We start from the raw sequence: 27,929 nt of genomic DNA, 5'->3' as shown, positions 1-27,929 counted from the left end.
GCCCCCTTCCCACGCCATCCTGGGGGACCCCCACCCCCTTCCCACGCCATCCTGGGGGACACCCTGCGTCCTGCTTTGACTTACATCCACAGCGCAACGCGGGTGACCTCCATCCCCTCAACCAGCGCTCAGCGCTGCCCCCTGCCACGTAGCCGCCCGAAGAGCTCGATGTCCAGTGTAGACAAGCCGCTTCCACCGGTGACACGGTCTTTTAACGCGTCGCAGTGTTCATGGGCGGTGGTAAAGTATTTAACAGGCGTTCACGTCGCTCCACGGTAACAGAAAGAAAAACCTGTTTTTAGCTGCAAGCGCCCAGTGCAGGAAATTTGGTTGAACAACACAAATGTGCTCACCGGAAAGTAGCCTCCATTGTAACTCGAGGAACAGTGTGTCATGCCACACGTGTGACACACCCTTCAGTTATTTTCAAAAGTTTCTTTGTGTCTCTCCAGGGCCTGCAAGCATTCGACCCATGAAAAATATCACAGCAATAGCAGGACGGGACACGTACATCCACTGCCGGGTGATCGGCTACCCCTACTACTCCATCAAGTGGTACAAGAACTCCAACCTGCTGCCCTTTAACCACCGCCAAGTGGCATTTGAGAACAACGGGACTCTCAAGCTCTCGGATGTGCAAAAGGAAGTCGACGAGGGAGAGTACACGTGCAACGTGCTGGTTCAGCCTCAGCTGTCCACCAGCCAGAGTGTCCACGTGACCGTCAAAGGTAAGGCCACTCTGACCCACACAGGTCACCGGGGCATAACTCCCCGGCCTCACCACACCCGTGATTTGAAGAGCAGCGGTCTGAGAATCGCCTATTTAGAGCAGGGTGGCGATAGAGACTGGAGAATGAGAGAATGCTTGGGACGTTGTGCAGGCAATGTAACTCCTTTTATATGAATTCTTGGCCTGGTTTTCTAGAGGGCATGTGTTGTTAATATGCCATGGGAAATGGAAACACACCATCATTCAATCATCTGGCTGTCTGACAGAGAACATAACAGACACGTACCTCTCTTTTCCTAAAAATCTCCTCAGAGACAGTTCTTTTAGATTCGAGCTGGAATAAGAAGTTCAGACAAACTTCTCATCTGTGAAGATACTCAGGCAAGTAGCAACAGAGGTATCCTAGGACTAAAAGGAGCCCAAGATAAATATTCCTGACAAATTATTTTCCACATCATAACATGAACTGCTGTGGACTCTAACCAGCAGGAAGAACTCTGGAGACTGTCCTCAGCTCCAGCATCCTCCTCAGGGATGACGGCAAAACGACAAATCCTCTCAGGCCGTAGCTTTTGGCTGGCAAACCTTCACAGGGGAACCGTGCTCCCGGCTCCCAAGTCAGTTTCCTCAGCTGCACAAAAATGAAATTTCCCAAATACGTAAACAGTCAACATAAAGTAGGTCATGAAAATCACTCACATATCATGAAACAATTTCAGCAATCTGCGGTGGCCTCATGCCGCCTGTTGGAGCTGCCCAGATTCATTCCCTGGTCCCAACTATTGTCGTTTAGTGTCCTCGCTGCAAACTTGCATAGGATTCCCATGGTTTTCTCCAATCTTCTTACCCACAAATTCTGTTAGTTTATATTGTTAGAAACTGAAGATACAGACACAGTCTCTAGCTGTACATAGTATTATATGCTGTGTAGCAGCTATTAAATATTAACTACAACTGTGCATAATTTTTGTTAGTAGCAACATCCTAAGACATTTCTCAAACTATTAGACATCCCTAGTAAGCCAGGCCGGTCCTAACTGCATCAAATTTTATTTTGTGGTTGTGCCTGTTTCTACGTGGACCGCCTAGTGTGCGCTAGCTGTTCTTCGAGGCATTGAGACAGACACCTGTGAGGCAGGTAGACAAGGTCCTTTCCTTTATGGGACTCTCCTTCCTATCCAAGAGATGAACAGTAAACAAATAGTACAGGTGAATAAGCCAGAAAATATGTTATAGTTTCCAATGCTGTGCAGAGAATCACCACATTCGAGTATCTGAGAGTAGCTGCTGTGGAGAATTACCAGCCACATCAACGGATTTTTTCTGCTCTGCTCTCTGAAAGTCATTGTTCTCTCATCCCCTGGAATGGGGTTTTGTAATCTAAGAGGTGGATCGTTTGGAAATTACTGGCTCGCTGAGTTACGTAGATCTTCTGAACGCTGACCCAGTTCTTTATACACTATCAGAACATCACTGTTACCGCATCAGACAGAGAAGCTGTCAAGCTCAGAATGACAGATACAGGTTTTCCAAAATTTTGCTTTTTTGCTTCAAAGTTTGAACTTTTTATTTGCAGTGAACAGTCAGTCACGCCTGTAAGCACGTCAGGCCCATTTCTTTATTTTCAAGAAAATGTCTTCCAAAGGCACAGGTCTGGTAACTACAGTTTCCCGGTAGCCATTCAGTGGAACACATGGAATCCCATGGCAGCGTGGCCTGCTGAGCCTGCAGCGCACAAACACCTGTTGCCTGCTGACAGCCGCCCCCTCAGCTGGCTGCGATGTGCTGGGGCGTCTTCCAGGCCGGTTACTCACACGGGCCCTGGTCCAGGGCCAAGATCCGCTAACAGGATTATTTCTGTTGGTTCATCAAACTTCCTTAGGTGAAACAAGGTTTAAAAAAATAAAGTAGGGGCTGGCACTGGGGCTGATGCCGAGGACCCGGGAGAGTCCCTCCTGCGTCCTTGTGTCCATCTGCGAATAGCCACACCGTGGACACGGAAAACAGCATCTTAATATCGTAGCCACAATGGCCATCTTCTCGCAAGCTCCTAGAATGGCCTCAGGGATCCCCAGGAGTCCACAAACTACATTTTGAAAATACCTGTTTGGAAACTAGTTTCTTGCTAATGTTAAATCATTATGAAAGATGCCTCGAATAAATTTCTTTACGCACCGGCCTTTGCCTGCTTTTAAGGTGATTTATTTAAGGAAAAGTTTTGAGAAATATGACCATCATATAAACGGATTTAAATATTTTAGTGCCAATTTCGTAGGAGACCTAAGTTCAAACAGAGGCCATTTGAGTCATTAACTTCTATTCTTAGGATGCCCAGACCACCATAATTCGGTGTAGTAGTCCTGATCCTTTGATTTTCAAATGACAGAAATCAGCTTAAATTAGCTTATCCCCAAAAGGAGACTGTACTGACTTTGGAAGGTGTTAGAGCGCTGGTTTTAGGAAGCAGTTTAATCAGATAGTTTTATTTTTAGAGTTTAAGTAGATGTCATGGAACGGAAGCGGTTTGCGCTCCTTCGCGAAGCCCGCCCGCCCGCAAAAGAAGGAAGATACTTGCTGTGAGGGTTCCTAACTCGTGGTAGGAGTGGCTGGAGCAGGGGTGTGGCTGTTGGGAGTGGGAATTTGCGCTGTTTAGCAGGGTGGTGGCGAAGGCCTCTGTGCAGGCGGGTCTCTGCTAGCACTGGGGGGGTGGCTGAGCAGAGGTCGGCGGGAGCAGGTTCCGGAGAGGGGCGCCCGGCCAGCAGAGGCGGCAGGGGCCAGTGTGGCTGCGGCCCCGCACAGGGGACATGTTAGTGTCTGCGCGGGAGGCCGCGAGGCCACCCCAGTAGGGACTGCCCTCCGGGCGCAGGTTCGGAGGGCGCGTGTTGTTCCTCTGAGGTGGGCTCAAGCAGGTGATGCCACCAGAGGAGTCACATGGCCTGACTCAGGCTTTAAATCCGACTTCTGAGTCCTGTGCTAAGAAGCTAGCAGAAAGGAAAACAAGCTGTTAGACAGCTAATCCAGGTGTGTGGGGGGGTAGAGCTGTTAGAATATAATCCAGGTGTGCGCGCGCGCGTGTGTGTGTGTGTGTGTGTGTGTGTGTTGAGCTGTTAGAATATAGTCCAGGTGTGTGGGGGGTGGTGTAGGGTGAGCTGTTAGAAAGTAATCCAGCGGGAGGGAGGCTGGCAGGACCGGGAGAGAGCCGTAGAGGTGGGAAGGAAGAAGAGTCTGGACATGCCCTAAGGCCAGTGAGTGGACCCGAGCAGCCTGGCCGTGCGTGGGCGGAGGGCGAAAGGCGGAAGGGCAGCGCCGCACTGCGCCTGCATGAAAGCGGAGCCCACGGCCCCCCGTGCAGAGGGTGCAGAGAGGCGGCGGGCGGGAGGAGACCAGTGCAGCGCAGGGTCGAGGCTGGACATGTGCGGGACAAACAGGTGGACCCATAAGCAGGAAGCGACCTGCGGGCGTGGAGTCAGGAGCCGCCGAGTTCGGGGTCAGCAAGAGGGCGGCCAGGTGGCCACGCCGGGTTGCCGAGCCAGGGCTGCGCGTTCCGGCCCCCAGACACGCTCCTGAGAGTCGTGCGGCCGCTCGGGGGTCGAGTACCCGCCGGGAGACGGCAGGGGGCAGGCCGTGAGGAAGGTGCGTCACGGGGACGCTGCGGCGTGCAGGAGCCCAGGTGACGTCGGAGACGCACTGCGCTTAGTCCTGTCCCCTCTGGCACGCGCCCCCGGCTCCGCGACTGTCCACCTCTGGCCGACCCCCACCGAGGAGCGTGCCCGTGACCGAGGGGCTTGGAGGAACCCCAGGACGGGTAGGAGCAACGCGCTGGTACCACTGCGCCGACACTCAAGGAGCCGCGAGACTCGCTGACCTGACAGAGGCCTTTGCTGCCTTCAGCGCGTGGGGAGGAATGAAAGGCAAATGTTCTTTCGCGTCACTTCAGTTTAACGAGCGGCTTCTGTTTCACACATTTCAAGCCCTGCTCGCTCTCGTCTTGGGTGCCACATTGAACTCGAGCAGCGCCTAATTGAGTGTTCTAATTGCTGGGGCTCAGCACTGCCAGGAAAGTTAATTGGCTGCTAGACTCAGCTGTCACCTTCCATTTGTATTTATATAAAACTTTGTAGTTTACAAAACACTTTCGTATGTGTAACCTTAATTAATACCCACACTGTCTCCATAATGCGTGAGCACCACCAGGGCAGAGCCGGGGCTGAGGCTGCTCAGAGCGGGTGGCGGTCGTGACAGCGACGGCCCAGACCCAGCGCCCCCCCCCCAGAAAGTGTCAGGGAACCGTGGGCGAGGAGCGTGAGCAAAGATGAGAGCAGAGGACCCAGCGAGGAAGCTACCTGGGAAGTCTAGGGTGGAGGTGATTTAAGGAGCAGGGACGCATGGCGGCCCCTTTTGTGAGGGTGGGCGGGGAGGGGAGACTTACTCACAGTGCGGGGTTGCGTTGCGGTCACATTGCAGGCAGGGAGGGTAAGAGCCGGAGCCCGCGGTGCAGGCGCGTCTGGCGACGGGCAGGTGTCCGCAGTCGGAAAGCCCGAGAGCAGGGAGCCTGGGCGTGCGGGCTCTGTGGGCCGCTGTTTGTGCTCAGACTGTGGGAAGCTTCAACTATTTGGGGAGCAGCTGCGGTGTGCAGAGAGCTTCTACTTGAGCAGCCGAGAGTCTCAAAGAAGCAGCAAGGGTGCTTCCTACTGTTTTGCAAAACAAGCACCCCAATTTCCACTCCCGCCAACGATGCGTTCCCGCTGTGGACCGCGACGCATTCCTGGTCTTGTCGACGCAGGTGCACACGCGTGAGGAGACGCGCCGCGGATGTCTGGATTTCGTTTCTCTGCTAAAACAGGCCTGTGCCTTCCCCCCTTGCTCAGCGTGTGACTTCGGGAAAATGCCCGTCCGGCTCTTCTGCCCATTTTTGTTTGCTGTGCTTTGGTCTGTCAAGGTGTTTTGTTGTTGTTGTTTTTTATTACAAAAGTTTATTTTTACATCATTTTGTACATTTTTTTTTTCCATCTCAATTGTAATCCCCGCGGGTTTCCCATCACCGAGTCACCCGTGTGCCACCACCATAGTCCCGGGCATTTCCCTCCCCCCCCCCCGTTTTTGATCCCATTCCCCACCCCACCCCCACAAAATGTCTCTGGTATATGGTTGTTCATTATTTTTGTTATTTTCCACAAGGTGTTTTCCTGATGCCCCTTCGCGTGAGCCCGCGGCTGGCTGTGTGCCGTAGCAACGCCCTCTCCCACTCGGGAGACTGGCTTTCCGTCTGCTGATGTTTCCGTGCAGAGAGGCTTGCTGGGACGCAGCCCATGTGTTAGTTCGTGCTTTCCGAGGGCAGGTGACGTGTCACGGCGCCGTCTGTGATTGGGAGGTGCAGGCGCACCCCAGGCGCTCTCACCAGAGCGCCCCCTGCCACAGTCCTTCCCACGGCCACGGATCCCCCTGCTCTGCAGGCCAGGCCGTCCACCGTCTCCCCACTATCACCCCGGGTGGAGCCCCAGAGTCCCCAAAGGCATCGCTGCTCAGTGGCCGTCCTGAGACACCTGGCCTGTTTCCTCTATGTGGTTTGTGGTTCCGGGGCTTAGTTTTATCCACCCTGAAGGTCCGCTTGTGTGTGGAGTTCGAGCTCCAGCGAGTTCTCTCGTGTGGGCTTCTCGGTCCCCCTGCGCCACGCGCTAAAGGCTCTTCCCGCTGGGTGCTTCTCTTTCCTGTCCCCTAGATCAACTGTCCATCCAGGGCCTGGCTCACTTCTGGGTTCTTGCTTTGATTTCACTGGTCCACTTGTCTATTTTTCCTCATTATTGTTTTTGGTCCCCGTCCTCACCATGATATATTTCAGCGTTTTACCCAAAATAAGAAAGGCCATTATTCAAGTCAATCAGGGTGGATCACCAGACTTCTAAAGAGGGGTGACCTTTTCTAAGCCAAGCGCCTGAAAATGCTTCTTAAGTGCATAAGCTACTATCACTCACAGTCCTTGTTAAGGAGCGAATCGGAAAAAGAAGCCAAGTGGCTGTGGAAAGCTCAGTCACCCTGTCACTTAGCTGCCGCCTAGGCCCTTGCTGAAGCGCGCGGCTGGCTCTGTCCACTGCCCCCGGGGTCAGCGGCCACCACCCATCTGGCTGGCTGGGGACTTTCTCCTTCTGGTTTAGTAAAATCTGAGCTGTTTCATTTTTATTTTTGAGGCTGTGATGATGCCAGTGATTTCTCTTTAAGTATTAGAAATGCAGCTTAGTGTGGGTTAGTCAGGAGTTACTCAGTTTGATCTCCAAGTCTTCTGGGCAAACAGGTTATCGTCTCGAATGTGGGTGGGGTGACTTGCACTGCTCTGTCCAAGGTGATTCTAATTGCTAAGTACTGAACAATCAGTTCCGAATTCTGAAGTTGCTCATTTTTTTCTAATTTTTATTAGACATAGCGTTGTTAGTGTTTATTAGACGTAGTGTTGTTAGTGTTTGCCTTCTCGTTAGTGTTTTCGGTGTAAGATTTCTCCCCTCTGGTGTGGTCACCATAGCTGTCCTACCACCAAACCCACAGTCCTCCACCGTCGTCCATCCTCTCCTCCATGCCCATTCTCACACCACCTTCTCTTCTTCCCTCTTGATTTCTCAGATCAGGTTTCAAAGTTTGGTTTAAATGTATTTTTCTGGCCCTTTGTCTGGTTTCTTTGTAGCCCACATATAAGTGATCCCAGCAGGTGTTTATCTTTCTCCTTGTGACTTACGTCACTGAGCATGACCCCTTCCAGCTCCATCCATGTTGCTGCAAATGGCATGTTTACCTTTTTGATGACTGAGTAGTATTCCACGGTGTGTATAGAACACATCTGTGTGACCCACTCACCTGTTTTGGGCACTTCCACATCTTGGTTGTTGTGATTAGTGCCGTAGTAAATATGGGAGCGCAGGTTTCTTTTCAAATCAGTGCTTTTTGCCTTTTGGGAACTAGGAGTGGAATTGCTGGGTCATGTGGCAGACCCATGTTTAGTCTTTTGAGGAAACGTCACACCGTTCTCCACAGGGGCTAGACCTGCTTCCACCCCACCAGCAGTGTGAGAAGGTTGCTTTTTCTCCACCCCCTCCCCAGCACTCAGTTTCTGGTCTTGTGGGCAAGGGCCAGTCTCACGGTGAGAGGGAGAAGCTCAGCGTGGATTTGCATTCCCTGGAGATAGTGATGATGAGCTCGTCTTCCCAGGCCCACTGGCCACTTGCTTCTGAGGGCTGCTTTAGAGACATACCCATTGAGTTCTTCTGCCCAGTTTTTGACTGGGCTATTTTTCCTTTTGTGAAGTTGTATGAGTTGCCAGTTACCTTTAAGTGGTAACAAAACTCTATTCACTCTATTTAACAAAACTCTAGTTAAAACATGGTAATAGCTATAAGGCGTCTTCCACACAGAAAATTAAAGAAGCATCATTTATCGGGTTAAAAACTAGAATCACCTCAGGAAGTCGTCCTGTTCTTTATACCACACGCTGTTTTGTCCTGATTTCCGTGACGGGCCGCAAGGAAGAAAGACAGGCGGCGGACAGGCGGAGCGAGCAGCTCATGGCTCCCGGGCAGCAGCTGGGACGGCGCCCCCAGGTGGGCCCGCAGCTGCCGCGAGCGCTGTGGGGAGAGGCTTTCTCAGACAGGCTCTCGCTGGGTTCCAGACAGCTGAGGCGGCGCTGTGCCCGGCTGCAGGCCCAGGTCCGCTCACGGTGCTCTTGCCCGTAGGTGGCCACACAGTAGCCGCTGTGTACTGCCGTGTCTGGTCACACGCAGCACACCCCGCGGCCGAAGGCTGCCTGAGCCACTTCCTTGGAACGTGCTGGAAGGGGGCGCTCTGAGCTGCTGAGGGCTTCGTCCGCCTGCCTCGCCACAGGCCGGCGCCCGGGCGCCTCCCCTGTCTGCGAGCTGCGTCTTCCCTTTCGCCGTGCCTCTGTTATGCCTAGCCATGTTTTTCCTTCCTGAAGTGTTGTATTTGTAGTTTCTCCCATAGATTTTGGTGATAATTTAAAACGACTTGGAAACGTTCTCTTCTGTGACCTTCCTGCTTACGGTGTCCTAGCTCTGGGTCAGCCGCTGTCACCATCCGGCTGTCCCAAAGGGGCGTCCTGCCTGCTCACCAAGGGGCGTCCTACCTGAAAACGACTCGTCTCAAGCTCACGGTGCGAGATTAGCGCCTGTCTGCCCTGCTGCGCACCTGGCCCACACTGTGCCGGAACAACTGTGGGGCTGTGTTGGTTGGGGTTCAGGGAGCCCTGCGGCTTGGGCCTCCTCTGCGGGAACCCTTCACCCAGCGTGGGGCCTGCTCGTGTGTGTGTGAGAGTGTGTGTCCCATGCCTCCTTGTACTTCTGAGTGGAGCATTTGGGATTTTGCCTTCTGATTCCGTATTTCCACTGACTGGTTCCTCCTCGGTTCGTCATATGCAGACGAAGCTTTTAAAAGCGAATCCCACAAGCATAAGAACTCCCCTCTCACACCCAAGTGAGTGAAAGCCACCAGGTGTCACAGATGGACCTGCGTTTGCTGTTGGGTGTCTCAGTTGCACGCGTGAAGTGAGCCGCTGTAGGCTGGTTCTCTTGGCAGAAGTCCCCAGCCTACGGGGGTGGGTCAGGGGGTCGCAGGCCAGGAACTGGGCCCGGGAAGACAGGCCTGGATGGGGCACACGGCTGCCCCACGTGGCCCCTGGGGAGCACTGGGGCAAGAGCGGCCTTCAGACCGGGTCCTGGGTGGGCCAGCACCGCCCCCAGCCAGCCACTGGCCAGAGGCCACGCCAAGGGACGCGCCTCACAACACTTCAGGACTTGAGGTGCACTTCCCTTCTTGAACGGGAGCTGAGCCGTGCGTCCCCACACACGCCCCCCCCCGCCACCCACACAGATGTCAGACCGTGTCGCGCACCCCAGACGCACCTTCCTGAAACATCTCAGTAAATCACTCCCTCGTCTCTAGTGACATTAGCCCAATATTTCAAATAATAAGAACTATCACAGCAGATGACAGCAGCGTAATTGGGCTAGACCTTTGTCATCAAAGCAATTTTTAACTCAAAGAATTTCTTTACATCATTGATTCCTAGGATTTATTCAGTTTCTTCAGCTAATATCTGTGTATCTGCCGTTAATGAGATCAAATCATGGTATGATGGTGAATGCCCCAGGGGCCAGCGGGAGAATCGTGGACAAAGGCCCGCCAGGCACAGCAGGGGCAGCAGACGCCTGGGGCAGGTGGCACAGGCGAGGGGCCGAGGGGCGCGGGCCGAGGGGCCGAGGGGCGGAAGCACTAGAACTGGCCGTGGGCATGCTGTGGGGCAAAAAAGGAAACACTGATTTCAACATATGGTCTTCTGCTGGGGACCATCCCCATCACGGGTTGTTGGGGGGCAGAACAGGCAGGGTCTCAAGGTGGGAGCGGCATCTGCAGGCGGAGATTCCTAAAAAGGGGGGAAAAGGAGAAAAAGGGGGAAGGGGAGCGAGGAAGACACGGGAGTGGGAGTTGGGCGCAAGTCTTCCTGCTCCGCTCTTAGCAGAGTTTGTTTTATGCACTAGGAGCAAGCGGCGGATGGCATCAGCACGTGACCTGGGCTGAGAGATCACAATCGTTTTCTTTCTAAGAACAGTTTGGGGTCGTATTGCCCTTTAGCTGAGATACAACATTCATTATTCTTAAAATCCATTAAAGTTAGGATAGGTACATACATTCATAAAATTGAAGGCTGACGTTGTCATATTTACCACAGTGATGACTGGCTAGAATAAAGCCCCTTTCAGCCTTAAACGCTGCTTAATGATCTTCATTCTCACTGAGACTCCTAGAGGGTGAAGTGGAGGACTAGGGTGGAGGAGCTTTCTGGCAGATGAATCACTAAGGGAGACAGTAAGTTTCCTCATTTAGAGACTGAGCAATAAAAGCTGAAGTAAGAGAGTAGAGTGATAGGATTTGGGTTCTGGTCCAGGCAGTAAAAGAACTTTAGTTATTTTTTAGCATGTTCTAGTACTGCCTCGTCTTACAATATTGACTTTGTTATAATTGCTTTTATTAATCAGCAGTTGTAATATTACTTTTTGCTTTCTAGAGGAATCTCCTGTCTTGGGCAGCGTTTGCTCTCCTGAGCCAGGCAGCGCCTTATGAGGCTGAGGCAACCCAGTTGCAAGCTGATGGTTGCTTGGAATATTCTGATATTACAGAGAAGGGAGGTCGTCGCATAAGTTAGTGTGGACATTCTGAGGTTTCAGAGCACTCCCGTCTCTGTCCGGAATACGTCAGTCGATAGAGGTTGCAGAGCTTGTGTCAGTCTTCAAGAAGCGGAGGGGGCATCTGGCCAGCTCAGGACCAGGTGGAGGAGGAAGAGTGGGACCGGGGGTGGGGAGCAACTATGTTTTGAATAAGCAAATCTGGCTGAGGTTCACACAAGGATCGCAGAGCCCAGGCGCTCCCTGGTGGCGCAGCGGGCTGAAGAGCAGCGCTGCAAGCGGGTCGCAGCACTTCCGCTCGGGCCCAGCCCCGGAGGTGACCCCCAAGGCACGGCAGACCTCCCCACCCATCTCCCTGCCGCCCCCCTCAGCAGTGGACTTCATCCGTCTGCCTGTTCTGCTCCCCACCCTGTCTCTGGTGGCTCCTCTCACCCTGCACCTCTGGCCTGTGGCCCAGCTCTGTGTGCAGAAATAACTCAATCTTAAGCAAAACAGAGCTGTCCCAGGAGATGTCGAGTCACGAGGTAGACGGAGCCTCACCACCAGCTGAGCGTGGCTGGAGGTGAAGAGAACACGCAGGCGGGATCGCGTTTATCATCCTCCCCGCGGAGAGACTCCCTGGCGCCACAGCGCAGGGCGGTGAAGGTGAGGCCCGGATGAGGGGCATGATATTCTGGTCTGAGAGTCGAGCTCATTCCGGGTGTCCGGATGGAGAGACCAGCAAACAACCGAGCAGACATGGGGCCTGGGAGGGCATTTTTGGCTGAAAGTGCAGATTAGCAAATCAACGTCTGCGGCATGGGCCGCTGTGCCGGCGGGCGCGGCCTCCGCCTGAGTTGCCAGCTGCTGCTTAAAGACCTCGATCTAGTTCATCATTTGCCATGTGAATCTTTCAAATGAACGAGGAACCTCCCTCGTAACTCCTTGTCAGATTTATGGCTTCTTATGAAGTCATACAAGACGCTGCCGGTGTTTATGTGCACCCATACGGGCAGAGGTGCTGACGCTTCTCATTCCTGGGAGTGGCTGCTGGGAAGCTCCGGCAGCTGAAGCACTTGGCTCTGTGCGGCGGCGAGGCCCAGCCCGACGCCCAGGCCGCATCGGGAGCTTAGGCCTCAGCGGTACCTCCTACGCCCAACTCGCACCAGGGTCCTGAGGAAAGAAGCCAGCGAGACAATGGTAACAAGAATGAAACCCCCGGTACCTCCACAGAGAGCAAATACCAGAACACAGGAGCCAACGAGGACACGTGGAGCCTTTAGCTGATTTTCGTTGATTAACATAATATCCGTAAATTTAAGTATCAGTTACCAAGTGTTGCTATTTATCTAGCGACCATCATGCAGCTTGGCCTTGCCCCCAGGTCAGCTGTGACACCCCCAGGGTTTCTACGAGCGCCAGCTAAGCCTCACCCCGAGATCACGTGTTTGCGTGCCAGGTCAACTCATTACAGGCCCAGAGCACTGCAGCGAGGCCCCCATGGGCGTCTCGACACTGAATGTTCTTGTCTGTACCTTTGTTTGTTTGCTTGTTTCTCCCTGATGGTGCAAGGAATTAAGTCTCAGCACCGCGAAGCTGGACGCAGCCACCATTCGATCCCTGGCCAGGGAGGGCCCCAGGGCGCGGCAGACCTCCCTGGGCCCGCCCGCTGCTCCCCTCAGCAGCGTACTTCATCTCTCTGCCTGTTCTGCCCTCCACGCCCCCAGCTCTGTCTTTGGGGAGTCCTCTCACCGCCCCTGCACCTCTGGCTTGTACCCCAGTTCTGTATGCATATAAATAAATTTAAAAAAAAAAAGAAAAAATGTTTATAAAAAGCAAAAATAAAGATCTGAGTGGAGCACTGCCGGACCCTACCTGGCCCCGCTCACAGTGCTGACCCCCGCACACAGTAACCGTAGCGTTCCCAGCAGCGTGGCCTCGGCCACGCCGGTGATGTGCGCACCCCGGGCCGTGACGGGCCTGTGTGCGTGACCCTCCCGCTGCTGCGCTCGGAGCTCAGCGAGGCTTCTTGGTCGAGTGAGCGAGCAGTTTCCACGCAGATGTTTCTCGCTGGGCCGCCCACGGCTCAAACGAGCTGGTCCTTGAAATGAACCTTCGGCTCTTCTAAGGGACACTCTGCGGAATTCCTGCCACTTCATGAATTCCTTCTGTAAAGTCCCCGCATGGAACTGTTGGTTGATACTTGGCTGTGAGCTGAAGACCTTAGTCTGGAGCCTTCTTATTCCCATGTCCCTTCAAAAAAAAGACAAACTGAGCCCTCCCTCAGAAGTGAACTCGTCCGTGACCACAGGCCACGCGCCACCTCGGAGCCTCCGGTCCTCAGCCAGGAGGTGACCTCCCTCACAAGGCCGACAGGAAGAGACCCCATAGCTGGTGACAGAGACAAGAGCTAGACCTGGCCTCTCCGGCGCCACCGTATCGTGTGGGACCCTGGAAGGCCCCCGCAGAAATTACCAAGCATAAGTGGGTCTCGGGCAAGCAGAATAAATAGGAAATTATCAGGGAGATTAAATCAGGAAATAGCTCCAGGCTGAACTTGGCTGTGTTCACAGCTGACCTGGCCGCAGGCTGTGACCTCGTTCTACATTAATAACACAGCTTGGCAACTCAGAAACTGGCCACGGGCCAGTTCGTAACTCAAGGTCAGTACTTAGGATACACAAAATGGGAAGAGCAGGTAAAGATGCAGTTGTCCTAATACGAAGTCCATCTTTTTAACTGGCGTGTGCTATCAGTTGGGCATCGGGCATGGACGTGTTCACCAACGAGCCTGGAATCTGCTGCTTCGGGTAGTCGAATATGCCTGTGGCCAGCGTGGGAGGGCCAGGGGTGGGCGTGGGGCAGGAAGGAGCTGTCCTCTGTGCACAGCACTTTTAACAGGTTCTGACAAAAACCCAAGTCCATGTCACAGCAGCTCACACAGCAGGGACTGACCTATTTTCGCTCAGAAATGATTGTTGACTGAAAGGCTGTCGAAGTAAGCCACACTAGTCGTAGCTGCGAAGTAGCCGTCTGGCCATGCCTGCCCAGGCATGCTGACCAGGCTCGGGCCACACGAGCTCATGACGGGGTCTCCCCCACTCCCGTTGATGTGCCGGGACAGGGGGGCTTCCTCGGGGCAGGCCAAGGCCCGAGGAAGAGCAGCCGTAGAAAGTGCAGGTCGCCATCGCCCGCTGTTTCACGCGTTCTTCGTTTCCCTTCCAGTTCCGCCTTTTATCCAGCCTTTTGAGTTCCCGAGATTCTCCATCGGGCAGCGCGTCTTCATCCCCTGCGTCGTGGTCTCGGGGGACTTGCCCATCACAATCACCTGGCAGAAGGACAGCCGGCCGATCCCGGCGAGCCTCGGGGTGACCATCGACAACATCGACTTCACGAGCTCCTTAAGGATCTCCAACCTGTCCCTGATGCACAACGGAAACTACACCTGCATAGCCCGGAACGAGGCTGCGGCCGTGGAGCACCAGAGCCAGCTCATCGTGAGAGGTAGGGGCGTGGGGGTCCCGGAGCTGCGGCCAGAGCCGCTGGTGCTCACGGGTAGGGTGTGCTTGGCGCGCAGAGAGGGCTGGCGTGCCCAGAATCCTCTCCCCCCGAAACACACGCACGCACGGCTGTGAGAACTGACCACAGACTCTCATGCCACGTCATGACTTTATTTACATGAACTATGAAGCTCAATTTATTAGCAACTTAAAAATATATGTATGGGCCCTCCGGTGGCACATTGGGTTAAAGCTACAAGCTGGCCGCAGCTGCTTCAGGGTGAGTTCGATCCCCGGCCCTGGAGGTGACCCCCCAGTGCCCAGCAGACCCCTCCTGACCTGCCCACTGCTGCCCTCAGCAGTGTGTTTCAGTCCATCTGCCTGTTCTGCTCCCCACTCTGTCTCTGGTGAAGCCTCTCACTGCCCCTGGACCTCGGCCTGTACCCCAGTTCTGTCTTCATAAATAAATATCTAAATATATATATATATATACACATACACACACATACATACATACACACATACCTATATATATAATATATATATATATATATATATGAGTGAATGAAGACATGGAGTCCAGGGAATTTCATTCACAAAACAGGGCTCCCATACATAAGCCAGTGATTTTTTTTTTAAAGATTTATTTGTTCATACAGAACTGGGGTACAGGCCAGAGGCTCAGGGGCGGTGAGAGGCTTCACCAGAGACAGAGTGGGGAGCAGAACAGGCAGACCGACGAAGTACACTGCTGAGGGGAGCAGCGGGCGGGTCAGAAGACCCCGCACCATGGGGTCACCTTCGGGGCAGGCGGGGATCACACTCATGTGGAAGTGGCTTAAGCTTCTCAGTGCTGTGCTTTAACCCGCTGCGCCACCAGGGAGGGCCTAACCCAGTGATTTTTAAGAACCAAAGTCCATGAATCGTCTGGTCTCTTTAGCCATCGCATCATTTATATTGAACTCTTAAACTCATGTTGTTAAAGGCACACATAAGCTTTCCCGGAGTCGTAGAACGGTGGGTTAGCTGTATGTAGCGATGTGGTTTCCTCGGTTCCTCTCTTTTGCTAACATTACGTATCTCATCATTTTCGGAGGTCATATTTTTTCTTCTGCCAGATCACTTTCTAAATAAGTTAAATTTATCTGGTAGCGAAATGAAGAGTCCTATTATCTATTACTACTGTTTAAAATAACATTCCATGTCACAAGCTGTCAACTTACCAATTAAACTCAAGTCATAACCTGTCATTTGGTTCATGAAAAAATACAAAGATGAATTTGGAGAAACAAAAGCTATGTAAAAATGGCAAACAGCATCAGACCATAATTATACGGGTTATTTCGGTCTTTCACTCAAACTAGATGCTTTAAAGTATTTGACCTGAGTTGCAACGTGGGAAAAGTAGAAGTGGAATGAGACATCCAGGGACCTCGAAACCTCCCTGTCAGGGCAGGGGTGGCGGAGCAGTCTCCGCGTGGCAAACCAGTAATTACAGGAGCAGAGTGGACGCTGATGAGGGAGAGGTCAGCGTCGTCCACTGCGTTCTGACAGGACTTTGGGGAAGGAATGCACTCCGTCGGCTTGATGTGTAGGCAGCTTTCCAAAGAGTAAAGATACAGCATGGTTGCAGCTTACAGGAAGAACACCTGCCTCCTCCCTCTCTACCCGGCCTCAGGACCCGGTGGAGCCGCTCCAGCGCCGCCTTTTTGTCTGTAAAATAGAACAGATAATATTTACCTCTTGCATTTGCAGAGAGCGTTAAGTGGGCAACAGTCATTAGCTGGCCCCTGGCCTCGTTGCTGGGGAGGGAGGGAGGACCGCGTCGCCCAGCGCGTCGGGGGCTCAGTGAGGGACGAGCAACTCGACAGAGATGTCTCCCGCCTCCGCCCGTCCGCTGCTGCCAGGAGCACGCGTGAGCTGTGTGGGGCGGAGGGGGACCTTAACTCGAGGCCTCGAGGTGACAGGTGACACAGGCAGAGAGCCCAGGTGTCCCTGACTTAGGCCTGACCCTGCTGTCTCCCTGCGCCCTCCCCCATACCCCCCGCCTCAGAGCTGGGCCGCCGGGGTGGTCCGAGCAGCCAGACCTGCCCACGCCCACCCCAGACCGCTCACTGCAGAGCAGAGGGAAGAGACGGCGGCCAGATCCCAGATGAGCGGGTCATGCAGGGGCCTTCGTGGGCCGCGAGAAGGAAGTGCTCGAGCCCCGCGGTCGCCGCTCTGGCCGCATCGCTCGGTTTAGCTCCGTCAGCCCCTCGCCTTGCTTCTCCATGTTGCACACACGCTCTGACCCGTCCCGCGCCCGTCGTCCTCCCTCAGCCCTACTTCGCTGAGCAGCTTCCCTCCCAGAGCCTCTCATGTCACCAGTGTCATCTCATGTCACTCACTCAGGTTGTGACACAAGTGTCATGTCACTCATGTCGTCTCTTTTATTTTATGCAGCTGAGTAGTATTCCATTAAGGTTACCTGGAGGGGTGAGATCAAAGGGGGGCCCAGTGGACTACAGAAGGGGCTGGTGGCTGCTTCGGTGGCAGGTGTGGGGCAGGGACAGACATCTGAAGAGCTGAGCACCGACCTACTCTAAATCGTGAGTGATGTGAACTGATGTGCCCTCAGCAGTCCCAAAGAGAGGCAGTGAAGCTCAGGCAGACAGCTGGAGTGATGGCAGGAAGGCCAATGAGCTGTGCTCTGGGAGAGAGAAAGGCGGAGTCCAGACTCCCCCTTAAGGCAGCTGAGCCAGAATTGATTTTTAATCAGTTCTGCAAGTGAATCTGATGCCCCTAAAGTCACAGAAATGTGGGAGCCAATAGTTGGCCCCTTCAAGAGGGACCCAAGTGGGGGTAAATTCCCTGTCTTCATTCTCCAGTGCAGGGGCATATTCCCGAGTCAGCTTCTTGGCCGGCTCTCCACAAGGCCCAGGGAGAGCACAGACCCTTGGTGCAGGAGGGCGCGGAACTGTCCGACGCAGAGGTGCTGAACCAGAGGCGGGAAGACGCGCCACTACCCCACACCCTTGCGCCACTATGACTAGTGCGTGGCAACGAAGAGGAAGACAATTTGAGATATGGGGCACGTTTCAAGGAAGAATCATTACTACATGAAATAAGGAGGCATAAAAGGGGGTTAGGAGAGATAATTCTTGACTTCATGGGCCATTTCCATCTGTAATTACCTTTTATGTACAATATGTCAATGGTTATTTCCCATATAAACCTTCTTGATCCGTTTTTAAGTAACATTCCTTTGGATTAGAACCAAATTGAGGGGAGGGGTCATGGATCAGTTATAATGAGACATTCTGCCAGAGGAAATACGAGAGATTAGTTACCCACTGATTTGACAAGGAGCTTCTTGCCCTTAGCAGAGTGTGAGCCAAATAGAGCAGAGAACATGGACGACTGCAGATCCCTGCACTAGGCAGAGTGATTTCTGACGTGATGTCTTAAACGTGGATTGTTCTTCCTAGTAATCTTTACTCTCGATAATCTCTAGCATTTTTCCTAGAAATAATTTTCTCACTATGAGATGTCTCACTACCTTGTTTTAAATAGACCCACATCTTATTGACTGTCTCAGAATATGATCTAAATGGCATAGAATTGTTTAATAGTTAGGCACAGGGCCCAGTGACTTCAGAGAAATTAATTTGTGAGTCGGGAACTGTTTGGTGGAGGATATGTTAAATCTGGACATACCTGCACTTACTAAATTAACAGACACAGCTACGGTTCCTAATATGTTCCAGACACTGCACTGGGAACATTTATAATCTGAACTCATTTACTCCTCATACCAGCCCTATAAAATGAGTACTATAATTACCCCAACTTTTAGATAAGGAAATTGAAGCCGAGAGGCATTGTATAATCCGCACAAGATCATCCTTCTGGGGAAGAGAGTTGCAGCTGAAACCCAGATGCTTGCCCTCGACCTGCCTCCTAGCCAGCACGCCCTGCCTTTTCCTGGAGCAGAGCAGAGAGTGCTGTCGCCAGCTGCTGCTTAGGCGTTTGTATCACTCATTTTCTTTTCCCTGGCTTCTTTATAGCCAAAGTGATCTTTGTTCTGAGCCCCCCACTCACCTGCCATCTGACTTCATGTGGCAGCCTTATCCATCTGTAGCACATAGGCTCACTTATGTTTCTGAAAAGAAACAATTTTGCAAATTGCAACATAGACAAGATGAATGTACCAAGCACTATGGAAAAGGGAGAAAGCAGCCATATTGCTAAGGACCTAATAGATGGTGGATTAATCCATCCTCTCCATTATAATTCTGCGACTGTATCATTGAAGATCCATCCTACATTTGATCAGTGATCTTCCAGAAAAGAGTCCAGGATTCTAACACTGTCAGATGCCTCCTTACCTAGAGAATGTCTTTTTTTTTTTTTTTTTTAAGAGAAGACTCTTAGAATCACAATAGCTTGAACCGTTTCCTGCTTGTGGGTGTGTTTAAGAAGAGTGGATTTGTATGTGTTTGTTTTCAATAGGGATGGATTTTTTCCAGCACCTCATAAAACTAAGTAAGCAGATATCTGATTTCCTTTTAAAAAAAGATTATTTATGCATGCCAGAACTGGGGTGCAGGGGCTGGGGGCTGGAAGACTCCCCATAGACAGAGTGGGGAGCAGAATGGGCAGACCCACTGACACTCACTGCTGAGGGGGCAGCGGGGAGACAGGAGAGGTCTGCCACACCGTGGGGGTCCCTCCCTGGCTGGGGATGGGACTCCTGCTGCCCTGGCTGCAGATTGCTTCACTGTGCTGCAACTTAACCCCTTGAGCCACAGGGAAGGTCCTGGTCTCCTTTTTAATAGGCATGCCACAAGGCCACACGGCTCCCCCTTGTGACAGGCCCGCAACGTCCCTCTGGCCACAATGGCGTTCACATCATGAGCAGTGGCCTCTGTGCTCATGAGAACTGGAGGGCGCGGTGGGGAGGGCAAGGCCATGTTGTGCTCTTTATCGATAGATTGATTGACTCTCTATTGGCCACTCGATTCCCCCTTCGCTTCCAGCTGAAGGAAAAACAAGAGTGAAATGATTTGAGCAAGTCACACCCACAGATGATTCCTGACGCTCTCCCACACACTAGTAAGAAACGAAGGGCGTGTGTCCTTGGCATCAGCAGACTTCTGCTATCGGAGAGTCTGGCTGTCCCCGGTGGAAAGTAGCCCCCAGCCACGCAGGCTCGTCGGTGTGAGTACGGAGAGAGAGCCCCAGGCGGCCGCGGGCCGCTGCGCTTTCTTTCCGCATAAACAGCAAACACACTTGGCCTTTGGATTTTTGTCCACATTTGTGATCTCGTCAGATTATACCTTCCACAAATTGTGGTCTTGTGTGTGTGACAGGTGATGTTTTCTCTTTCCAGTTCCCCCCAAGTTTGTGGTTCAGCCCCGAGACCAGGACGGGATCTACGGCAAAGCTGTCACCCTCAACTGCTCCGCGGAGGGCTACCCCGTGCCCACGATCGTGTGGAAGTTCTCCAAAGGTACGGCGTCCTTGCTGTGCTGCCACTGGCCAGTCGTGTGTGCTGTTCTAGTATAACCCGAAGGACCGACACCCCGCTCTTTCCAGCGGTGTCTGTGCAGCTCGCTGTGTCTCCACCTCCGCCAAAGCTACCTCTCTCGGACAGCCCCAGGAGTTTATCTAGAAGCTTTTTTTTTTTTTTTTTTTTTTTTTACCCAGACCCTGACTCTTCTTGTGTAACTCCTCCACGGAGTGACCGCAGATGAGGAGCAGGCTGCCCAGGTCAATTACTGCAGCACCCCGCAGCCTCCACCAGGAGGTGCTAGAGCCCCCTCCCCGCCCCTCCCCCCGCCCCTCTCCCCTGCAGGCCCGTGGAGATGCGGTGCCGGCTGTCAGAATGACTCATTGTGGGAAAGTTGCTTCTAGTCACTCTAGAAAGTGAAAGGCAAAATGGACTCTTCTATGTACTTGGTCACTTTAGATTTAAAAACGGTATATCATGCCCTTGGAATGCTCGTTTTAAAAGCAGCCAGACACACGCCATGCCCTGTTTTCACCCTCCTGCCCCTTGCTTTCAGTCTCCTCGTCAAAGGCAGCCGGGGCCCCGGGGGCCGTAACACGCAAGCTTCCCACGCGTGGACGCTGTAAAGTAACTGACGCTCACCTCCTCAGCTTCTCCAGAAACAGTCCTTCACTTTCCTGCCTCATTCACGCCTCTTACAGCAGTAACTTGCTTATCTCACAGTTGATGACCAAATACATTTTAGAGGGTTAAACAACGAGATGAATACAGTATGAATCAAGACCTACTGCGTGTGTTCGGCCATAGGGGTGTAAGCCAAGTGCTGGTTCTTTGCTTAGTCTTGTATTCTGGGTGCTGTTTTGAAATAACAATGCATTTTTCTACTATAAAAACACAAAACGCAACCATCGATGAAAAACAAATGTTTCACTGGCCACAACTCCTTCTAGTAAGTGTTTCCTTGAGGCAGTAGGGGAGGGCAGGAGGCGCCAGGCACCGTGTGGCTTCAGGGTCACTGATCTCAGCCACTGTCCGGGGGCCGGCCGCCTTCTCAGAGAGGAGCCCGGCGTGGCCGCTGGCTCTCCGCCCTGGCCACACCTCAGGCGCCACACTGCACCGCTGCCGGCAATGGTTGGGTTTGATCACGTCCGTTCAGCTCTCCCGGCGCCCCGAGCGCTGCCAGGCCACTCTGCATCTTCCGGACCTCTGGGCTGCCTGGCTGCTGAGCCGGGGTGTGGACAGCGTCTGCCCGCCGTGGACTCTGCCGCAGTGGCCACCCTCGGGTGCTGCCGCCGTGAGTGTGGTTGCGGTGACCGCTGTCCTGGCAGAGATGTCGCATCAGGGTCGGGCTCTTTTGGAAGTACTGGGGGGGTTACACAGCAGGACAGTGAGAGGCTGTGTGCAGAGGTCGCCCTGCCTGAGACAGGGCGGCTGCTTTCCTGATCTCTGCAAGGTGATGGGTGCGCCTCACGTTGCCTGTCGGGGTTACTGGGATGTTAGAAATGGTTATCCTGAATGAACTGGCCGCTCCTGTTGCTCCTTGGGGGACCTTCTTATTCAGAACCCAGCCCAGGTTTCTCCGTGTCTCTTATTTGTGAAAGCTGTTCATGGAGATGGGAGGGCTCTGTCGTGGGCGGGCATTTTACAGCCATCTAAGGAAGAAGTGGAAACTGTAACAAAATTTTTAAAAGAGAGCTCACCACCAAGTAGCCAAAGATACTTGCTGCACGGGCTTGTCTGGCTTGCCCATGCCCTCACACCTCCACACGCCTGCATGTGTGTGCACACGTGTGCATGTGGGTGTCCACGCGTGCGTGCAAGTGTGCATGCCTGCACACGTGTGGACACGTGCGTGCGTGTGTATACCGTTGTGCGGTTGAAACTCCTCGACCCTCCGACTGCCCTGACGCGTGGCTCAGCCACAGGCTGAGCGCCTCCGCCACCCCTGGCCTTGGTCCCAGCGCACCTGACAGCTCCCAGCCCTGGCCCACTCTTCCCCGGGAGGAGGGGGCATGGACTGTTCCTGAGTCCTCAGGAACACGAACTGCTCGGCCCCCTCTGCCCCTTGGCAAGTGGCCCCCAGCCCCAAGTCGGCCGCTGGGCCGGCGGCCAGGGCTAGATGACGCCTCTCCCACCAGGCAGTATCCTCGAGGACCTCTGGACAGAGTCCCCGTCGGTGGCGTCTCCAGCAGGCCGCCCAGCCAGGGCCTGTGGCGAGCGGTGGGACGCGCCACCCCGGCACGCGGCCTGGGCGTTCTCACCACCTCGGAGGGGAGGGCGGGTGCTCGGACGCAGCGTCCAGCGCCGTTGCTGGATCTCGGTCGTGTTCTCAGGTCCTCACTGTGATACACACGTCGCAGCGCCTTCTAGCCCATTTTCCTAAAGATTTGTTTATGCGTACAGAACTGGGGTCCAGGCCAGAGGTACAAGAGCTGAGAGGATTCCCCAGGGACAGAGTGGGGGGCAGAACTGGCCGATGGACAGAGGCGCTGCTGAGGGGAGCGGCGGGGCGATGGAGCGGTCTACTGCAGCCTGGGGCCCCTCCCTGGGCGGGGGCCGACTGCAGGCTGCAGCGGCTGCTGCTCTCTGACCTTCCGCGCCCCCAGGGAGGCCCCACTTCTAGCCATTGTACATGTGTGTGTCGCTAGGGTGCATTTCTAGATATTGCAGTCGCTAACCCCATTAGCAGTTTTTATGGCTTCAGAGTGCGTGGCCCGCTCGCCGGCATTTTACTCATCTGCACACCCTCTCGCAACTCACAGCAGCTCGTTCCTGCCAACGGAAGTAATAACAGGTATTAGGCTTGTTTTTAATATTCTCCAAACAAGCAGGGGAAATTGTATATTATTATTTCAATCACGCAATGAACGATGCTTATTAAGTAAAACGTAGCCTTGCTGTGGAAGGTCTTTCCATAAGCCAGAGTCACCAGAAGTGTAAAAGCAGCTTCCGTAGGTGACAAGGAGACGCCAGCAGGCCACCTGCTTTCCTGAGAACACAGCGGTCGACCCCGAGGCTGCGGCTCTCCAGAGCAGCCCCCAGTGGCTTCAGGACAGCGGCTGCAGAGACGAAGCCGTCTTTTCGGGAGAGTGGCGTCGCTGTGCTTTAGACCTTGGGTCTGGACTCTCGAGTCCAAGACAGTCCACCGTGTCTCGTGGTTGCTCTCTTTTCTGTGAGCAAATGCGGCCTCTGGCTACGAGCGGTCAGTGCGGCCTGACCGTCACCGTGCTCCGGAAGCGCAGCCGAGCGCCACGCAGGCGCTCACGGGCGTGGGCTGCGTGGACACACTGGCAGCGCAGGGCCTTGGCGTGAATGTCTGACTCCACGCTCAACCCTGTGGAGGCTCCCTGGGGCCGGGCATGGCCCTGCCGCCCCAGCCTGGCTCCCTGGCCGCACTGCCCAGGAGGCCCTGAGTGCCTGAACTACAGCAGCGCGCCTGACCGACGTCCCGTCCTGCTCGCACTGCTCCCCCGAGGCCAGGAGACCCCAGCCCCCCAGGCCTACGTCTCGAGTCAGCCTGCACCCTCGGCCAGGCTCACTACCAGGCTTGGTCTCTGCCAACCCGAGTGTGCCGGGTGAGCCGCCCGCCTGTGGCTTGCCTTCCTCAGCACCAGGGGTGCCTGGCCACAAGCCCTGGCCCCGGCAGGCTGAGTGGGCCGGTGCTGTGTCCCCTGGGGAAGGAGGAGCTGTGTACTGAGAGGGGGCAGCGCGGGTGGGAGCTGAAGGCCTGGCCAGGGGTCCTCGGCTCGCAGGTCTCCAGTTCCTGGCCCCGGAGGGCTCCATGGGCCGCAGCCTGAGCTTCCCGACTCGGTGCCCGGGCTTCCAGCCTCAGTCTCTGCCCTCGTGGACCTCACACACGGCCTCGAGCGAGTCTCCCTTCACCCCTGTGCTGGAAGCTGGGCCTCTGCCCTCATCACCCCTCGGGGCCAGGAGTCCGGTCCCGCCCTCACTGTTTGGCTCGGAAGCAGGGGCACGGAAAGGTCCCCTTTCTTCCGCTCCTGCTCTGGGGGGCCCTGCGGGTGCTTGCTGTGGATGTCCTTGCACTCAGGCGTCCGTGGCTGTGAGCAGCAGTTTCTGCCGTGTGTGGACGGATCACCCCCACCGCCACATGTGAGGCTCAGGCTGCGGGGAGGAGCTGCTTGCTCGCAGGCACGTGTGTTTTCGGAGACAGCTCTGGAACCCGCGTTCTGACTCCTCACCACGTCCTGTCTGCATGGCAGAGACCTTATTTGCTTCTGACAGTCAGTAGCTCTCACTCCACTAGCCCGCCCACCCCTCCACCCCCCCCCATCAGCTTATCTCTTCCATAAATAAGAAAGGCCACAGTGGGGGCAGCCCAGTAACTCAGTGCGAGCCTCGAGCCTCGCACATGCTCCAACACGTCTCCCATGCCCTGGGGCATTAACATTCTCCTTACTCCACCCTGCTTTCTGCAGAAAATCGACAGCTTTCTAATGAAAGGCTCCCCGCTATATCGGCTTTTCCAGCTGGCTACCAAAAGTGGTTCCCTTGTGCTAACGACACTATAGAACTGTGTTTTGTATGCACCAGGATAAATTGTACCATTTATAATAACGATGCATCTAAAGCCAGGGACCAAGAATTCCATCAGAGCGTCTTCTCCATACCCACGTGCTCACCCTTGAGGCCATTTTTCTATGAAGGATGAGTTAGTTCACTGTTACCAGCCTTACAAATGGTGTAACCTGTCTCCTTAGGTTTATTTCCTAGAAAAATATCTAATGTTTTTTCAGTGGACTTATATTTTATTTATATTTTCATAGGGACTTGTGAATAATAAAAAAGACTTCCCTTACACCAGATAGGAATTGATAGAGACACCTTTCAGCTATTTAATTGATAACATAAAGCAATGTTGTGTCAAGAATTACAAGTATTTTTTTAGTGAAAACAACTTCAGGAAGGAAAAGCGTATGTTTTCGATGTAGATGATTCTGCAACTTTCTCAGACTCTATCAGTAGTTCCCTGCGTTTTCAGAGTTGTGTAATGCGCCTTCATGTTCTGTAGGAGCAAACCCCATAGCTTCTTGCTGTGTCTCTCTGGCTCCCAATTTGCAGCTCACTATGCAAAAGGCACCAAGCTTTTATCGATTTTCAAAATATGGACTAAAATTTAAACCTTTTAACAAAAACTAAAGGCTTTTCCCTTTACTTTTAAATCCCAATTATGTCCTTTATCCTTACCTGGAGAAAATATTATGCACAGGAGGGAATTTTATAATCTATAAGCCCAAAGCCTTCCAAAGTGTGATGACTTTAGCCCTTAGCCAACACTAATGGAGGTCAAATTGACGCGTCGTAGAAACGTATTTTAACATTTAAATGTGCAGAATTACTCTCCAGAGATTACCCCAAAGTAGCAAATAAGTCTGCTTGTTACCATGACTCCTCTAGTGGCAGAGTGGCTGGTAGGTAGAAAGGTTCACGCCAGCGTGGTCCTTGTTCTTGTGCAATAGAAGAGATGCAAGTCTGCTCCCATTAAATGATTTAATAATTATAAGCAGAAATTAAAAAATAAGCAAGAGCAATATCATCTACTCATCTGAGTACCTAGCTTCAGGTACTCAGCACCTTCCACCCTATGAAAGAGGTTCTGTTGGTACCTTCACTCTAGGTGAGGAAACTGAGACCTGGCAGGTTACTCGTTACCTACTTTTTCACCACGAGTAGTGACTTACTAGTGTATAATAAGTCACCTCAAAATGTAGTGACTTAAAATAATACTACTTCACCACCTCCCCAAATTGCGTGGATTTTTGTGGGTCAGACAGCGGAGTCTGCTGGCTCAGAGTATCTCATGACAGTCCCGCCAGGAAGGGTCTTCCCCATGCTCTCTTGGGGCATTGGGCAGGACCCAGTGCCTCAAAGACCGCTGATGGGGACCCGCAGAGCGGCGACTGCTGCCCTCAGAGTGCCCCCATGTCTCCTCCTCACTCTGAGCTTCGGCTCAAGGTCTCCCGTGTGGTTCATGTTGGCATCACTGTTCTGCTTTCCTCTTTCCTAGGTGCTGGGGTCCCTCAGTTCCAACCAATTGCCCTGAACGGCCGAATTCAGGTCCTCGGCAACGGGTCTCTCTTGATCAAGCATGTTGTGGAGGAAGATAGCGGTTACTACCTGTGCAAGGTCAGCAACGATGTGGGCGCAGACGTCAGCAAGTCCATGTACCTCACGGTTAAAAGTAAGGAAGAAGAATGCTTCGTTTACCTAATAGGTCCTTGGGCTTGGCTGGTCGGTGGTCTCCGCATTACCTGTTTGCTCGCGTGGGTTTTTGTCTTGCTGCTGTAGAAACGTGGTGGAGGAAACTGCCGGGGCCCAGCGCCCTCGCGTCCCGCCTGGTCCCCACGGCCAAGGTCCGGGCCCGTGAGGAGGACCCTCCCTTGGGCATGCATGCTTGCCCTTGCTGATTTTACTATGAAAGACCCAGGGCCTGGTCTCAGAGGTGTCTTTTGGGCGGTTTCTTGTCATGCACTTTATCCGGGCTTGTGTGTTGGTTTTAAGATCTTTATGAAGTCAAGCAACCGGACACTGTAGCTAAAAACAAGTGACTCAGAGTGGAGTTGGTATTGTGAATGAGAAGAGGGGAAGCCAGGTGCATTCCAGATAGAAGACGCAGCTGTTGCAGAGGTCCTGAGGTGGGGGAGAGTCCAGGGCGTTGCGGGAGTCGAGAGAACAGAGTTCACGGAGAAGGGCATGGGGCTTGGGAGGCCTCACGCCGCCTGGGCTGCACCTCTCCTGGCGGGTGGGTCTGCGTGCAGCTTGCCCTTACAAGACTGGAGGCACACAACTTGCACGGATTTGCGTTAGCTCTTTGGTAGAGTGTCTATCACAGTTGCTTGTCTGCATAAACATTCACAGTTCGAGCCTTTAAATATGTCATCACGTGCGTCGCTCCTCTCTCCCTCTTACTACACGTTCAGCCTGGCAGCAGCTCTGGGTCCTGTACATGGCGGGTTCTCAACTCTGTTTGCTGCAGGAAGGAATTCTTTCAGATGGTCCATCCTGTGGACTGAAAAGATAACAGAAGTCAGAGGGTCGTAACCAATGGCAAGAAAAATGCATTTGACAAAATCCAACACGTTTTATGATGGAAAACTCTTAAGTAACGGAAGGGGGTGGGTTTTTACAAATCGATAAAGAACAGGTGTAAAAACTTAGCAGCTGACGTCATGCGTCAGGGGGCTCTTGGGTGCTTTCCTAGGGTCACGAGGGCCGGATACCGCCTCCCACACTCCCCAGGAAATGGATACCGGTCTGCAAGGCTGAAGTAAAATTGTCGTTCTCTTCAGTGGCAGAGGACATCCCAGAGAGAGTAATGAGAGTAACGGCCTCATAAGCACGTGTGACGAGGTCGCAGGGCGCCATGCCAGCGCCAGTCAGCTGCTTTACTATAGAACAATAGGGATTTGATATTAAAAATAGAATACAAAAAATAATCTACAGTTCTACCAAAAAGGTTACATATGCAATTTTTAGGTATAAATCTTAAAAATATGTACAAAAGCGGTATATTCAAAAAGAACATGAATGAAATACATTTAAAAAGATCTAAATAGATAGGTGGATATGTTATGGGTTAGAAGAATCAAGATTGTCAAGAGGATTTTTTTAGATTTATTTATTTACGCATACAACAACTGGGGTACAGTCGAGAGATGGGGGGCGCTGAGAAGCTTCACTGAGACAGAGCCGGGAGCAGAACGGGCGGATTGAAGCACTGCTGAGGGGAGCCGGGGGCGGGTCAGGAGAGGTCTCCCGCCCTGGGCCGTGGCCGGGGATCGAACTCGCGCTGCAGATCACTTCATAGCGCTGCGCTTTCACCCGCTGCGCTACCAGGGAGGCCCCAGTCAAGAGAACGCTCTGAAGGGGGCGAAACTTCCGCCTGGAAACAGCAGTGGACGCGGACGTGATGTGACTGCGGTAGCCGCAGAGCTTCACGGCGCAAGGGGCGAGCCTCAGGGTCGGACGGGGAGCTGGTCCCCCCGAAAGCGGTCACTTAGGAGGCCCCGGAGCGCCGGGGTGGAGAGCAGAAG

The 27,929-nt window shown here is 53.4% G+C and overlaps 1 protein-coding gene across 1 annotated transcript in view; it reads left to right on the top strand.

The window, feature by feature from the left end:
• The window catches only part of DSCAM (Down syndrome cell adhesion molecule), a 299,116-nt gene that overhangs the window by 162,227 nt on the left and 108,960 nt on the right, over positions 1–27,929 (top strand). The window contains exons 7-10 of the mRNA XM_012730962.1: positions 453–728; positions 14,113–14,391; positions 19,759–19,878; positions 25,904–26,077. Coding sequence (XP_012586416.1) covers positions 453–728; positions 14,113–14,391; positions 19,759–19,878; positions 25,904–26,077 — 849 coding nt within the window. The remainder of the gene's footprint in view (positions 1–452; positions 729–14,112; positions 14,392–19,758; positions 19,879–25,903; positions 26,078–27,929) is intronic.

The sequence above is a fragment of the Condylura cristata genome, unplaced genomic scaffold (genome assembly GCF_000260355.1).
Source record: "Condylura cristata isolate star-nosed mole 26May11 unplaced genomic scaffold, ConCri1.0 scaffold00003, whole genome shotgun sequence".
Lineage (NCBI taxonomy): Eukaryota > Metazoa > Chordata > Mammalia > Eulipotyphla > Talpidae > Condylura > Condylura cristata.
This window is presented reverse-complemented; position numbering and strand designations above follow the sequence as displayed.